The 18,052-nt window shown below is 26.3% G+C and overlaps 2 protein-coding genes across 2 annotated transcripts; both read left to right on the top strand.

Moving 5' to 3' along the window:
* Positions 1–5,031: 5,031 nt before the first annotated feature.
* Positions 5,032–5,927, top strand: OCT59_001767 (uncharacterized protein; the record flags this gene model as incomplete). The annotated part of the gene is made up of 8 exons (XM_066144062.1): positions 5,032–5,128; positions 5,205–5,216; positions 5,303–5,344; positions 5,413–5,481; positions 5,549–5,602; positions 5,677–5,712; positions 5,784–5,852; positions 5,917–5,927. 8 exons carry the CDS (start codon positions 5,032–5,034, stop codon positions 5,925–5,927), a joined length of 390 nt encoding a protein of 129 aa, XP_065995262.1.
* A 6,325-nt stretch (positions 5,928–12,252) lies between these two features.
* OCT59_001766 (uncharacterized protein) lies at positions 12,253–12,519 on the top strand (the record flags this gene model as incomplete). Its single annotated transcript, XM_066144061.1, has 1 exon — positions 12,253–12,519. One exon carries the CDS (start codon positions 12,253–12,255, stop codon positions 12,517–12,519), a length of 267 nt encoding a protein of 88 aa, XP_065995261.1.
* Positions 12,520–18,052: the final 5,533 nt, after the last annotated feature.

The following is an 18,052-nucleotide window of genomic DNA, read 5'->3' as shown; positions in this document are numbered from 1 at the left end:
CGATCATTATTGAAAAATATAGTAAATTTGTCAATAAAATCACGTGCACATAAACTAATTAGAGTTCCGGATATAAATTTATCCCGGATATCCGGTTCAGAACATTAGTGCCGGCCAAAATTATTGTACAAGGCCGTTTAGGAATTCATGTTATACAACGTCTCTATAAGGAAATTTTGGTTTCGACTTTTGTGGGGCAGCTATCGCCAAAAAAGGAAACGATCGTCTTCACGAATGATAATTCTGGCCGGAATTATAAATTGGCCCGAATTAACACTTCAGATAACCTGTATATACTGTACATCGGATAATCAGATATCCGCCGGATAATCCGGATAATTCGGATAAAATTATCCGTTTATCCACGGATCAAAAACTAATAGAGCGAAATTTTCGTATAATCATAAAAAAGGGATCATGAATAATTTATAGCAACAATGCAATATGAACGCTATCTTTTTATTTTATTATTGATAAAAAATGGATTTATTTCATTAAACTTTGCAGAATTTCCAATAAATTAATTTCAAATCTGGCCATGCCATTAGAATTTTTTTCTTACCAATATCCTTTTCAAAGAGTACAATATTGTCGCTTTAAAAAGCACATACTGTAAATGCAAGAAAAAGAAATTCTTCAACAGAAATAATTTTTCCCACCTGAAAACATATGATCCAAAAGATGATCATTTACATTTGACACCTCGTTTGTAAGAAGCAAAATATTTTTAAATTCTATAGTATTTACAAGGCAACATCAAAAATTTATGAAAAGCTAGTTTAAACTAACTAAATTATCACCTTGGTCATAATAATTCATAATAGATATATCAGCACCATTTACACGATTATGCAAATGTAGTTATACCTACTGGGTAGAAATTTTATATGTATTTATTTATCCGTTTCTAGGAAATTTTGCGGTAAAAATTAACTATTGATTATACTATAATGGACTGATTTGAAAATTTGAGTTTCCAAATGAGAAAAACTTTCTTTTGATTTATTTGTAATCTCAATATTATTTTTCAACTATAATAGTAATAGCTCCGAAGCTTTTTAAAATTTAATTATTTTTTAAAAATCTTTTAAAATGAAAAAAAACCAAGCGAAAGAAAAAATAAGATTCAACAATAAAATATACTATATTATACTCACAATAAACTATAAAACACTTACTATTGTGTAAATGGCAGAGGATAATTCAATTAACTCCTGGCTAATTAGGAATAAGTAAAATTTACACCAGAAATATGTGTTTGTTGGTATCAATACTACTGTATTTGTATGTCGTATATTATTAAATTCAGTATCATTGAATTACTGACGCGTGTCAGCGTCAAGACGCCGATTTTAAATAGTTTGCTATTTGCGCAATATAAATGTTTGCGTACGATATATCCTTGAAAATTGCAATCTTCATATTTTATTGATATATGAAATAATTAAAATATTTGACTCGTTACGGATACTTTGTATTATTTAAGGATAATATTATTAATTTCACATATTTGATCAAATTTATTCGCCAGTGTAATCAATAAAGTCAGATTAATGATTATGAAAATAGTTTTCTTCAAAAAATAATACATTTGATATCAGATATTGATCATAAGAAATTTATAAGCAGGTCAATATTATTGACAAAATTAAGGTAAATCTCGTCCTAATCATTATTCTCTTCCCTATTAGACCATTTAAAAAAAATTTAAAAAAAAATTTGCAAATAATTTATGTTTAATATTATTCAAGTTCCCTTAACCTTAACAATAATAATAAAAAGATGGTACGACATCAAAAAAAAATAATTTTTAAAAATAAACAATCTATTTTTTATTACCAATTAAGGAAATATTTTTTAATTTTACCAATTGTATGCTGGTCAAGTCAGACACGTCGCACAGGTCAAGAACGATATATTTGCGTTTCAACCTCCTAAGAAAACAAATGTGTATTCGTAATTACACAGAAAATAAGATTGTGACTGTTTGTAGTGAGTGGCTATTAAAACTTTGCGATCCTTAAACCGGAATTCCTCAAATTTGACAGATAAATAAATTTTAAATTGTATAATCTTACTTCCATTGGCCAGTTTATCATGTAACATGGAAAATTTACTTTTCACACGCGATTGTTCAAATAAAATCAGTTACAAGCACAATAGGATCGACATGGTGGTCGCATCAAATGGTTCAAGAAACACGGCGACATGCAATAAACACTAACAATGAGAATCATTCGTACACGCGCAGTGAATTATGAACTTGAATAATGTATAAAATAACCAGCTTGCAATGTTTAATTTTTTGACAAAAAAAATGAGCACTTGAAAAAGCTTTAATATTTCAAAAGATTATCAAAACAAAATTATCAAACAATTCGAATAATTTTAACAAACTTCCTAAGAAAAAATGAATCCAATTACATATGTCGCTAAACCACCTACCGCCAAAGTCACTGAAAAACCTGTTACTATCATGTAATGAAAATTCTAATTCAATATTTAAAATGGCTTGAGCTCTAAAAAAAAACAATAAAAAATAAATTTTCTAATCGTCATAAAAAGTGGAACTTAAGATGCTGTTTATTTTACTGTAGCTTCTTTGAAAATCATAGTAAATACATTGTCATGTCGAAATGCGTTAAAAATGTAAATTTTACATACTTTTTTGGACTCTTCCACCTTTTGTTCCGTCCTAAAATTTTTGGACATGAAAAATTTCCAACTCCATTTTTTCCGATTTCTGTTTTACCAAAAATTATTAATATTTTAAGATTTTTCAATTTAAATACCTTTTTTCAACAATAAATTAATTTTGTAAAATTTTCAAAATGCATCAATTACTTAATACAGAAATTTCTCAAAAAAAATCTCTCACATTAAATTTTTCTCAAACAAAATCTATATCAAAAATTTAAATGGATTTTATTAAAAAATTTCCATAGACTTTATAAAAAAAAAAATTTCTCATTAAAAAAAAGATTTTTTTAAAAAATGAATTTTATTTTAAAATAAAAAGATTTTAGATGAATATTAAAAAATCTTACAATAAATCACTTTCAATTTGACTTAACTGGAAAATTATATAGTAAGTTTATTTATTACAAAATTAGGTCCTAATATTAATATATTCTTCAGTCCTATTATAGTAAAATTAAAACACTATGTAAAAAGAATTTTTTTTTTTTTATTACTAAATTTATTGTAACATAATTTAATTTAACAATATTTATTACGATAAAGTAAAAGAAAATTGGCTTTTCATCAATCATGTTTATATTGATTTTTAAGTAAGATTTAAAAATAACTACAAATTAATAGTCCAATCATTGATTTTTGTTTATTAAATTATTCGAATATATTAAATAAGGATACTCCATTTATTCATTAAGTAGACAATCAAATTTGTTAAACGCAAATTACATTCGCTGAAAAAAAATAAATACTGTGTAAAAAATAAAAAAAAACGTAAATCATACTAAATATGTAAATGGTAATATTTTTCTTTTTTTGGTTATGAGGCGTAAAATATTACGCCTAAAGGTCACAAATTTATGCGGGCACAACATGAAGTTTGATCAACAATTTGCATTTTATTAATTTATTACGGTTTGAATGAACGAACTTAAAATAATTCTTTCTCTTCCCTTAATTTATAAATTACATTATGTCCACTCTTCGATATGAATTAATTTATGCAACAATTAGTAGGACATATACATTATTAGATACTAATATTTACAATGATATACACAAACAATTTGAATTTCGAAAACAAACAGTCCTTGCTGATAAAATTCTTACAAATGATGAAAAAACTGAAGCAATAAGAGATTTAACTAAAGCTTATGATCGAGATAAAGTTATGGATAACGATGGTATAAAAAGAATTTGTGAAGATTGTAACCAAGAATGTTTAGCCACATTATATTGTGAATATTGTGTTCAAAATTATTTAAAAGAAAATTTTTCAAATTGGACATCTGGAAATAATGATATTGATAATTTAATACAGAAATGTCAAATGGAAACACTTATGCCAAATATGGTAGTTGAATGGATCCCATATAGTAATTTAAGAAATATTAAATATTTAACAAAAGGTGGATTTTCTGAAATTTATACAGCAGATTGGATTGACGGAGCGTGTGAAGAATGGGATTCTGAAAAAAAACAATTAACGAGACACGGAAATCATGATATAGTGCTTAAAAAATTAGAAAATGTTGAAAGTGCAAATCAAAGTTGGTTTGAAGAGGTTTGTATTATTGTATTATATATTTTATAAAATTGTTGTAATTTTTTGTATTAGCACTAGTATTTTTACAAATTATTGTCTTTTAGGCTAAATCACATTTAAATATAAGTAATAAATGGGCGGATGTTGTCCAATGTTATGGTTTAACGCAAAATCCATCAAATGGACATTATATGCTTGTAATGAATAAAATGGATATAGATTTAAGAAAATATTTACAACAAAACCATAATCAACTTACATGGAAAGATAAAATGAATATTATTGATAAAATATCTCTTGCACTTTATTATATTCATGAAGAGAAAGCTATGCATAGAGATTTACATTCTGGAAATATATTATTTTCACAATATAATGATTCCTGGTATATTAGTGATCTTGGATTTTGTGGACCTGCTGATAAATCTTCAACAAGTATATATGGAAATCTTCCTTACATAGCACCTGAAGTTATTGTTGGAAGAGAATATACTTTTGCATCTGATATTTATAGTATTGCAATTCTTATGTGGGAAATTTCATCTGGACAAACACCATTTGTAAATTGTGAACATGAAAATGATCTTGTAATGAATATTATTAACGGTGTAAGACCAAAAATTGTGCCAGGAACTCCATTAGAATATAAAAATTTAATGAAAGAATGTTGGGATGCTGATCCATTAAAAAGACCTGACGTTAATGCACTTTGGGCAAAAATAAATGATATTAATTTAGATTATCAAAATATGCCGGATGAATTATTCAAATCAGAAATGGATAATTTAGAAATGAATAAAGTAGAAGAAAATTATACGAGTAGCAGATTATTTACAAGTAAAATTCACAACTTTGGAAACCTACCTGAACCAAGAAATGCAACGGAAGGTATAAGTATATAATATTTTATTAATGAATTATTTATTTTAACTACATTATTAATGTTATCTCTTTATTATAATAGAAGAACAAGAAGGTATAACCATATAAATAATAATTTCTACTATTTTTTAGTTACTATCATAATTTAATTTTTAAAATACTTTATTTTACTGCTAATAGTGTTTCATAGTAAATTGTATGATTTTAACATTCCTAACAATAGTAAGTATTTAATAACATTATAGCGTTGAATTATCATATAATGATGCTTAATAATTAATTTTTTTTAGTTGACGATTTTAATAAATCAAATGAGCAGAATAGTAGCAAATCATCAAAAGTAATTACTATTTTTAGAGGTAATATATTTTAATTATTGTCAAATTGAGATTGATTTATATATTAATTCTATATCTTAATTTTTAGATAGTAATAAAAAATTATCTAAATCATTTGAAGAGTTGCAAATAAAGTCAAATAGTAAGTAAATTACTAACAAATAAAGTTACTATATCAATTTCATTTATTAAATGCGACTTTTATTTAAAATTTAGATGACGAAAAAGAAAAAACTCAAAAATATGTCGATGGTAGGTGAAAATTTTACGTAATAACGAACGATTTTAATACTGTTTTAATTCTATTTACTTATCTATTACAGAAGATGATGAAGTATATAATAATCCAAACTTTCATTCAAACGAACAAGATGAACTGGAAATTCCTGATGGTAAGCTCTTAAAATAAAGTAATTTCTTTATAAAGCAAATAATTAATCTATTTTTTATCTTTAGATGGATTTTAAATTGTCTTTTAATAAATCAAATTAACAATATTTTTTTTTTATATTTTAAATTATTATCACATTATTTATTTATCATGGATTATTTAAACACTAAGACTAGAGTAGTAAATGTTTTACAAAATTCTTAGTTTGTAATTTAAATAATTTTAATAAAATTATTCGGTACAAATACCGTATATTGATTTAATGAATTAGTATACTATTTAAATTATTCAAATTTTTTAATGTTGTTCTATTATATTAACATTTCGATGGTAGTAGCTAAAGTTTAGATTCGAGTATTCAATAAAATTTATTTTTTCAAAAAAAAAAATAAATCAATAAATACTGTATTAATAAACAATGCTTTGTTTAAGATTGGACATAATATTATGGCGAGACGGCGAGAGAAAATCTACATATCATTCGGTTTTATCTTTATCCTTGCGTATTATACAAAAACGTGGCTTTATAATTTAAAGTAATTTATTTGCAAAGTCATAAATTGAATATGAAAACAAAGCACGGAGTATAGTGATTGCTTTCAATAGGAAAATAAGTACGGGAAAGACATTTAGGCAGGAAGATAAGGAAGATCTTTCAAATTCAAAGAAATTTGCATGTTATTTAATAAACATTTTTTTCTATTTGTGTAATGAACGTGATATTTTTTCATGATTGATATTTCAAGAAAAATCAAGTATTGATAAATGCGAGAAAATAGTTAAAAAGTTTGAAAGCAAAATTCTTTATTGTATTTTTTCATAAAGTAATACGCGAGAATAAAAAATGTAATAATACTAGAAATGAGCGTTTGAACAGATAAAACAGATAACATAATAACATATCCGAGTTTTTTGGTTTATGGCTTAAGTGGCTTATACAAAATCACACGTCCGGATGACTAATCATTTGTCACATTGTCATCTGACACGAATCACGCGACTCGCTCGACATCAATACACGCTTTAAATTCCTAACTTTTCTCAGTATATCATTCTCCTTCCTTAAAAATAAAAATACAAAATAAAAAAAATGACAAAGTTATATAGCGATATGCTTCACTATATTTTTCAGGAATCAATAATTTTTACTTTCTTGTACCTAATTTAAGATTAGTATTAGTTGTATTTATTTACTTGTTATAAATCAAAAACCAACTATTTAAGTATGTCATAAAAAAATTAAAAACAAAACATACAAATTTTCATATTCAAATACATGGCTAATTTTACATTTCAAATCCGTTAATTGAAGTCAATAGTGTTTATCAATTACTATCAAAAGTAAATTGTAGATTTCACAAGTTTGACTACAATTTCGCAATTATTTAAAGTTTTACCTCTCAGTTATTTATTATATTACCTTATTTATTCAATTATTTATTAGTTTTTAAAAATAAAAAGAAAAAATTAAATGATTCAAATAATCAATCATTATGTCATTTTAAAATATGTAAAAAATAAGATGAAGGTATACAGTACTTTAAAGTTATTTTTAATTGCCATAAAATTTTTTGCTTTATTAAAAATAAATCAATCGTTCTTAATTAATTAAATTTAATTCTTCCACCAAAAATAATTTATAAAAAAGAATTTTATTAAATGAAACTGAAAATTGATCATGGTGAAATATTGAAATATGTATTAAATATAGAACTCCTCCCATGAAAATTTGAAAATTACGCATAGCAAAACCAACTGGTCCTATCGCAGCAGGACTGCAGCAAAAACTGGTACCACGAGCTTATTAAAGCAAGTGCCTATGCTCCAACCCTTGCATAGTACTATACTGCTCCAAAAAGTTCCCAACCAGCCCTACCGAAAGCTGGTACTCACAGGCTTGCAAAGTAAACACAACATGCTCCACCAATGCACATTATCATGCTAAGTACTGTTAGGTCAGTTCTTTTACACTTAAAAATATTATAATTATGTAAGCAGAAAGTTTATATGTATTAAATGGTATATAATTAACCAGTATATTGAAAATAATATCCAATCAGACGTGTAGTATAGCACTTTATCCGGTATTTTATAATTGATGATGGTCAAAATATCATGTGTATCAGATGAAGTTTAAAAAAAGTTTAAAAAAGTTTGATGGTTACACCGGATAAATCACTTATTCGGCACTTTGAGCCGAATAACTAACGCTACCTAATAATCTAAAGGTAGCTTGAATCAAATTTGATTTACCCAATATAACAGTTATTCGGCACTTCGTGTCGAATAACTATTAAGTACGTCGGCATATACGTCCAACCACGAATAAAGTATTTCACACAAATAAACTGTATACTTAAACAATAATTGAGAAAACCTTTTATAACTTCAAATAAATCTTTATTTCTGTTGTTATCTATTGTTATCTGAAAAAAAATGGGTATTGCTAAATCTCACCGGTGGTGATTCTCACCGGCGGTGATTTTCACCGTTATTAATGTTGGCAGAAATTATGATTTAGCCAGAATTATAAAAAATTTTTTTGCAAATTTTTACCGAGAAAAAAAATTAAATGTAAGTAGTTTTTTTAAATATTGAACATGTTTTACTTAATAAAAAAACTTAATTTATTTGACCAAAGTAAGGAAATTACACTTTAAATTTAATAGACAGAAAAAAAAATTTGAAAGTTAATACTATTATGAGAAATGCAATTTTTTCCAAAAGTAATACATTTACACTCATGAAATTTGATACACAACTAGTTTTAATCTTGCTGAACAACGATTTCATTTGACCAAAGTGGTGAAAGTACACTCTGAAATTAACAAATAAAAAAGAAAAATTCGAAAGTTAGTATCATTATGAAAAATGCGATTTTCTTCACAAGTATTACACTTACATCCATGAAATTTTATATACAACTAGTTTCGACCACGCTGAACAACTTTCACTTAATAAAGAAAGACGATTTCATTTGACTAAAGTGGTGAAATTACGCTCTGAAGTTCACAAACGGAAAAAAAAAATTCGAAAGTTAGTACCGTTATGAAAAATGTGATTTTTTCCACAAGTATTATACTTACATCCATTAAATTTTATATACAACTAGTTTCGACCTCGCTGAACAACTTTCAATTAATGAAGAAAGACGATTTCATTTGACTAAAGTGGTGAAATTACGCTCTGAAGTTCACAAACGGAAAAAAAAAAAATTCGAAAGTTAGTACCGTTATGAAAAACGTGATTTTCTCCACAAGTATTAAACTTACACTCATGAAATTTGATATACAACTAGTTTCAACCTCGCTGAACAACTTTCACTTAATAAAGAAAGCTGATTTCATTTGACTAAAGTGTTGAAATTACGCTCTGAAGTTTACAAACGGAAAAAAAAAATTCGAAAGTTAGTACCGTTATGAAAAACGTAATTTTCTCTACAAGTATTAAACTTACACTCATGAAATTTGATATACAACTAGTTTCAACCTCGCTGAACAACTTTCACTTAATAAAGAAAGCTGATTTCATTTGACTAAAGTGTTGAAATTACGCTTTGAAGTTGGTAAACAGAAAAACAAATATTTAAATGTGTTTTTTTTTCATAAATATTATATCTAACTTTATGAAATTGAAATATACTCCTATGGGTTTAATAGTGTAACAAAAGTAATATTTTTTGTATTAAAAACACGTAAAATATTAAAAGAAAAGCAAAGCAAGCAAAGCAAAAACAAATTTCATAAATATGATAAATATATGTTATGTTGTGTAACATAAGTAATCACATGATCACATGACCGGTGAAAATCACCACCGGTGAAAATTTGACAATTCCAAAAAAAATTACTACAAAAAATTGACCAAAATTACATATACTAAATAATTAATAAATTTAACATATTTAACATGTTTAATACATTAAATATATCTTCATGTTTAATATGTTTAATATGTCTTATATATAATATGTTGAACATGTTAATCATGTTAAACAGGTAGTAGGATAATCGGTACGGTACGAAATTGCAAATCTGTACGGTACGGTTGATCACCCATACAAAATTACAAAAATTGATCAACTGTACCGTACTGGTTTGCAAATTCGTACCGTACTGGTTAAATATATATTCATGTTAAACTTTCGTAACATCGATCAATTCCGAACCGGCACATGATGATCACATGACATCGACATCGACAGTACCCAAAATATAAGGAATGTGAACGAGATGAAGGGAAAGGAAAGAGGAGAAAGAGGGAGGGAAGTAATTAAGAAAGGAGGAAAGTGAAGAAGATAAAGAGGGAGAAGAAAAGAGTAGCGAAGGAGAAAAGAAAAGGAGGGTAAAAAAAGGAAAAGAAGGAAGAGGGTGAGATGCTAAGAGAGAGAAAGAAAAAAGTAAGAAATAGTAGGAAGATGGCAAGAGTGAGTGAGAAGAAGAGAAGGAGAAGGCTGGGAGAGGAAAGAGGGACGGTAAGTGTAAAGGGAGAAGGATGGAAAAAAGACAAGTGTGAGGGAGAGAGGAATAAATAAGGGAGAAAGCTACGTATACACAAAACAATCTAATAATATGAAAAAAATATTTGCACGCGTAATAATACTTCTATCTCAGTAACGTCAGTAACGTCAGTAACGTCAATAACAGATTGTTGTTCATATTCTCACATCTGCGGATTCTAAAGTTTATAACACGTGGTAAAGTTGTATGATATTCATGACATAATTTTTTTCTTTATATTTTTACTGCAGCAATTGTGTACATAATTAGTTTGTATTAAAACAAGCTCACTGGAAATCATGAAATATACAGGTACCGGTTTTCTAGATGTAAACCTTTGATACTTCCACTTCCATTAATTAATTAATCCATATTATGTATATTCCAAACTCCGTAACGCAACGTAAAAGCTTATTAGAATGCAATATTTGAAAGAATTAAGTCATAAATGTTTTCTTATGATTTAAGGACCGATTATCAATCGGAAAAACTTCTAATGAAGATTACCAGCGTCATCTGCGTCAATATGGGGTGAGTATATAAAAAAGGACCAAATTGATGGAAAATAATTTTTTTTTGCATTGTGATCAATCAATAACAATCTGAACATTCGATATAGAACAATACTATCTAAAAAACTTTTGTTCACTTTCTAGAACTCAATTTGATATTATTAAGCGAACCGGACACTCCTATTATCGGGTCATTCAATAATTACCTGGTGGTTCCTTGTTGTGAAAGGTACAGCGCTACTAAAACGGTCAAACACTCGCTTAAACTTTATCATTTTTATTATTATTATATGATAATTACAAGAAAGGTTAATAATCACACAAAACTCCGAGAAATTAACAATTTTGGAATGTAACATATTGTCACAAGCAATGAAAGATTACGCATAATGTAAGAGAATTCAATAGATTAATGATTATATTGCCACTATACCACAGCGCTAACTAATAATAATAAATAACAGAAAATGAAAGAAATATTTGGAAATATTTAGAAAAATGGGAAGAAAAAAGAATGTTTGCGGCGTACGAAAAAGAATTTTTATTAGAATTTCATTACGGCTAATAAAATTATAATTTTCGAATGAAATCTTCTTCGAATATATTCAGTTATAACATTATAATGCTTTGATAAAATTACTAAATTTGTTGTTAGAATTATTGATCGTGATAGTATCAAGTAGATCGCACCATAATTTCTTTTTACACCAATAAAATTAAAATCATCTCAGTATCCTATTTCGGAAATTTGTGACATTTTTACACAGATAATGCCGATCTTTCATTTTGTACGATCGTATTTTTTTCCTATACATAATCAGTTTATATATTAAAAAAAAAATGACACCATATATTTCCATTATTATCGTAATTTTTTTTTTTTTTTTGGATCATTATAAAACATTTCTATAGTTTACAAATACGGTTCACATATCCTAAAATTAGATTACAATAAAATTATTTTTTTTTTCTCATTACTTTACATTCGAACTTTGTTTAATATACTAATAATATTTTGACAATAGATCCTTTTTAACATTTACGCTATTATCAATCTATTTCTATTGTCATTATTTTGATTTGGAGAATCGAAATAATGAACGCATGTAGTTTTTTTAATGCTCGCTGACGCAATGAGCTTGTCCTTGAATGAAGTTGCCTTCATCTATTTCCAAATTTCGATACATTTACTTTTTTAATCGGAGCGAATAACTGTTCATTGACTTCAGCAAGAAATTAATTATGAAAAAAAAGTATAAAATGACAAAAATTTGGCTCACCTTTTTCGGTAGGCAGTATGCGGTCGTTAAGAAGGATTCGCTCAAATCACCCTTCGACGGAATATAATAAAAAAAAAAAGTCCCCTAATGGGTTTTCAATTTTTTTTAAGATGTATCGAAATTTTTTAAAAAAAGAATTTCCTACACTCACGCCCCAAGAGATCATGAGAAAAGCGGGCGAAAGATGGAGGGCCTCCCCTCCAAAATTGAAAAACTCATTCATTTTGCATGCTACAAAAGAGAGAGCAATGCAAAATTACCATTCGGCCCAGCTGCCTCCATCTTCGGTGAATTACATAAACATATTCGAAGAGAACGCTGAAGATGCAATCGAAATATTGTTTAATGAAATTATTAGTTCTGATTCGTATACTTAATATATTTAAGTATTTTTTTAATTTCAAATTCGTTTATATTTTTTGTTGTTTTTTTTTGATTTCATTCGTTTTTTCTGTTCTCAATCTTTTTTTTTTATTCACGATCGTCTTTTTTGTTCTCGACCGTTTTTTTTATTCTCTTTTTTTTGTTTTTATCCATTTTTTTCGATGAATGTTATATCTCGATCGTTTTTTTTGTTCTCGACCGTTTTTTTATTCTCATTTTTTTTGTTTTCATCCATTTTTTTCGATGAATGTTATATCTCGATCGTTGTTTTTGTTCTCGACCTTTTTTTGTTCCCGATCGTTTTTTTTTATTCTCGATCTTTTTTATCCTCATTTTTTTGTTTTCATTCGTTTTTTTCGATGAATGCTATATGTTATTAAGATAATTAAGATAATTAAGAAAATAAATTCCTAAGCTAACTGCTAAGCTTTATTATATGCTTATATAGTATGTGCATATAATTATTTTGACAAATCCTCTGCCTCCCATTTTATTATGAATTTGAAAATATTTATTGTACGAGTTTTATTTAATTATTCCCGCATTAAAGATTTATGAATCATATGAATCATAATTGATTAATACAGTCATAAAAAGTTTAGTAATTTTTTAATTTACGCGATTTAATAAGCATATGATGATAAAGCTGGTTGTTCAAAATTTTCACAAAACATGACAAATATGACTTTATTCGGAGGGGGTATTAAAAATTTGATCAGAATTAAACATGAATTACTACGGCCCAAATTTACAATAATATTATCAGTTTTTTTAATATTATAGGAATTATGGGTATCAATGATTTTTAGTACGTTGAATAACTCTTATCTGGAGACGTGAAAAAGTATAAAAAAATGTCACCAAAAAAAAAACCAACATGAAAATATCATCAGAAGATTACAGGTATGAAAATCATAAAAAAAATTACTGGTAATGTTTGATTTTACTCCTACATCAATACATATTTCAATTTGACCTTGCACGCACTTATTAATTCTATTAACTATATTATTAGTTATTACGCTAAAATGTTAAAGAAGGATTTCTATAACTGTTATATGACAGGATCATGTCTTTTTCTGTTAAGCCTTACTTATATAATACATCTCATATTCTTTTTGACCAAGTTGTTGAAAAAAGAGATGGATGGGTAATTCTCCGTCATTTAATCTTCATAACTAATATCTTTATATTGTTAAGGGATTTTTTTTTAAAATAAAGAATGTCTTCAACGCTTTCATATTTATTCATGTAAAAAGGTAACTATTTGTTGACAAACATCTATTTTTATACCTTCTGAACCATTTGACAGTATTGTAATTTATTTTGTATATTGATCCTCCTTCTTTTACTTCAATTTCCACCAAAAAAAAAAATAATATTTTAAAGATCTAGTTCAAGGTTTTCTTCAGTTAAATCTAGTTCATTATAATCTTATTGAAAATTCACCATTACATCTTTGCATTATTAGGATAATTATTACCATAGCCGGACATACTTTTGGTAAGAAATATTTTACATAAGTTCATTTTATGAAAAATACATAACCAATTAGTAGGACCAGTAGTCTTTATTAGCTCTTGCATATAGATAAAATTTTTGAATGTTACACATTCTGCACAAGGGCTTATTTGTGCATAAATTTATCCGAACTTCGTAATTTTAAAAAAATTTTTTACGTTTCATTTCATTATATTAGTTAACGTTATCTGTGAATTGACTAACGCTAAGTAAATTGTAATCTATATATATATATACAATCCAAATTAATTTAATATGGAATAATGAAAAATGAACTCTAAAGGAAATAAAAGAAATTGGAAAGTATTGTTGGGCTTCTTAAGTAACAGGTGAAACAATCATTTTATCAAACATTATTGAATTTTTAATTTGAATAATAATGTTATTTTAATCATTATAGACATGTTACAATTTCTATTATTAGTTCAATTACCGAATCAGCAGAAGGAATAGATGATAAAATAGTTTATATGGAAGATTTAAAAAAAAGGAAAACAAGCATATGGAATATGTGGTGAATGCAGGAGAAAATTGGTGTCAATCTTGTAATGTTAGAAGATTCAAGGATAACTTTAAAAAAATTGGATTATCAAAATAATGTTATTGATGAATTTATTCAACGATCACAACTCAATACTGTGCAAGTGTGCATTTATATGAAATATATCCTTTGAAAATTTTAAAGGTATTACTTATAATACCAGTCTGGGTTGTCCGATTTGGTTGGAGAGAATGGAATCATTCCTAGGATGAAACAAAAATAAAATACAAGAAATTCATTAATTACAATGATAATAAATGATTTATGATGACAAATGTCTTTTATTAATCAAATAAATTTTAGTTGTACAGTCAGTGATTGATTAACATAAATTTTTATCATGATTAAATAAATAATCGTTTATTATTCATTTAGTTAATAAATAAACAACATAAATGCCTTCATCTGTTACGATTCTATGATAAATTAAATGATGGGTTTATTAATGGTTCTTAAAAGTTTAAGACCTTTTTCAATTGTAGAGTATTAATTATTCATTATTGGTATAAATATACTGTCATCAAAAAATGCAAAATAAATTTAATAGAATTTTTCTACGATAACTATCCCGGGGATGATCACTGGTGACTGAAATTATGATATAGTGCCGGTAAAAAATGATAATTCTGGCCAACGGTGATGATCACCACGCGGTGATTTGAAGTAAAAAACAATTTAATAAATTTAATAATTTTTTTTCTGAAACATCAAATATTTTTCATAACTTCTAATTTATAGTAAATTTTACTATTTGTTAATATTTAAAGCTCCCTGACATGTTTAATGTTTACTTGTTAACAAATTTTCATTTTATAACATAAAATAAAGCACAAGATCAAAAACAATTTATTTATTGTACAAGGGAAATTGAAGCAGTATCAATTACATTGAAATTAAAATTTTCTACAATACTAAGTATTATAACCTGACATTCAAGAAGCCTGTAGAGGACCCCGAGCTATACATAGAAAGGGGTCCTGGTTATTTGCTTAGAATGAGCCAACATCATGTAGATCGCTTCCATTTGTGGATAATTCCGACCAGCATTACATAGTGCCGGCCCTGCTGAAGAAATGCGTAGAGCTAATAGTAAATGTGTTCCGATCTCCCCTGACCTATATATATAACTCGGGTCCTGCCTGTAGAGTGTAGACTAACCATCTTAAAAAGGAAGAGGAAAAGGACATGACTGTACTACATGCCTAGCCAGCAGCCATTACGAAAAGAAAAAATAAAAAATAAAAAAGAAAAAAGAAAAAATGATCATAAAACATAAATGATAAATTATGTAAAATTAATAAAATGGAAGTAGCTATAGCACATTGATCATAGAGAAATTGATAATATCTACGTGAGGTAATATACCATTCAAAGTCTCCTTCATCATTATATTATAACAAGGTTCTTTTTATAACTTTTACCTTGAATTTTACTACAATGTTGACTTTGACTTTGACCTCCAACCAGCTATATAAAAGTTTTATTAGGTATGATATATAACATTCAAATATTAGAATTAAAAGATTATATTAAATAATATTAATACACAAGTAGTAAAATTTCATTGTTAAATAAAAAAGAAAAAATTTATATCATTTAATTGGCGCGTCCAGATAATTTAATGTGTTGCAGATCATCATTAAATCATCCGGCTGATCAAATTGACACGTTACTTTTTTTTAATAGTAACCATAGAAATGATAATGAAAATATGTTAGTTAATAGTAAACACGATTATATTGATGTAATGATGATAATAAAGGAATTATTGTTAATTGTAAAGCCCTATGAAAAAAAATCATCCAATTTTTGTACAATATTTGTTCAAGTCCGTGTGGAAATTGTACAATTATTGCAGATTTTTAGATAAAAATAGCTATGAAGTTTTTCAAAGCATATTAAAAGTATGCAATTTTTGTACAACTTAAATTTAAGATATAGAAAATGTTCAATTTTTGTGTGATTTTTATACAACTTAAATTTAGGATACAGAAAACATTCAATTTTTGTACAATAAAAATTGTGATTATTGTACAACTTGAAAATAGACTTAAATTTAGGATACAGAAAGCAATTTTTGGGTAATCCTACTATACTACTTTCCATCTTACCTGTATGGTTACATTTGACCACTTTTAGGGTCGAATAGACCACTTTTAACCATTACAAATAGATTTTCCTAAGTAAAGTGATTTATGCAGTAAGGTTACATAAAATTCAACTGCATATTTGCTTATAAATGGGCATCTTCTGGACCCATTGGTGAAATTTTTGTATCATCTTGTAACTAAAAAAAAGTCAAAAACTTTTTATTAGGTTACACAATTAGTTCTGACCGGAATTATAATTTGGCCAGAATTATGCGGTAAAAATCAACTCTTAAAATTATATATGTTGATCACGTGATCTGATCGTCAAAATAAATATGACGACGCGAAATGTTTTTGTTTATGTTTTTTTAACCTTTTAACTTTTCTTCAACTTTCTTTTAAAATATCAGGTAAGAAAAACTTGTGTTCTTTATCTTTTTATTTTCCTAACTTTTTACATTTTAATGTTACTAACTTGCTTTCTTCACTAACTTCATACTTTTTTTTATTACTAATACTAATAATTTACTTTTTAACACTACTAATTTGCTTTCTTCACTAACTTCATACTTTTTTATTACTAACACTAATAATTTAGTACTTTTTAACACTACTAATTTGCTTTCTTCACTAACTTCATACTTTTTTATTTAATACTAATAATTTACTTACACTAATAATTTACTTTCTTCTTTGATAATACTAATTTACTTTCATGTTACTAACATACTTTATTTATTTTATTTTCTTACAAATTTTTATATTTATGATTATATCAAATTTAGTATTTTATTTATGAAATATTGTGTATATTTTTTATATTTTAAGTCAATAAAAAAAATTCATAATTTCACTTTATAAATTGCCTGTTATTACTGTAAAATTTAACCTATAATTCCTAAAATATGGCATAAAAAAATTTGGCTCAAAAATCACACAATAATTGTATAAATTCAGGTCAAAAATAGGATAATTATTGAATGAATTACCATGCAATAATTGTGTGATTTATTGCAATTTTTAGCACAATTATTGTATGGTCAAATATACAGAAATCGTAGTGAATTTAATTGAATGATTTTTCAACAAAAATCACACAGACTTTTTTCATAGGGAAGCCAATTATTGATAATAATAATAAACAAGAATTAACAATAATATATATTATCATCTTAATCCATCTCGTTTCTATGGAGAAAGTCTTTTGTATTAAATATTTCATTTTTATTATGGAATCACTAACAAAATTATCTTATAATTTTACTCCTTGATCCATTATTGATAAGTAAAGATAGTAGATATATATATGATATCAAGTCATTTGGATGAAAAATGTTTAATTATCAATGACAATTACAATAATAATAAAAATTC

Source organism: Rhizophagus irregularis, chromosome 10, assembly GCF_026210795.1.
Source record: "Rhizophagus irregularis chromosome 10, complete sequence".
Taxonomy (NCBI): Eukaryota; Fungi; Glomeromycota; class Glomeromycetes; order Glomerales; family Glomeraceae; genus Rhizophagus; species Rhizophagus irregularis.
The sequence above is the reverse complement of the archived record's forward strand: the minus strand, read 5'-3'. Positions and strand labels throughout refer to the sequence as shown.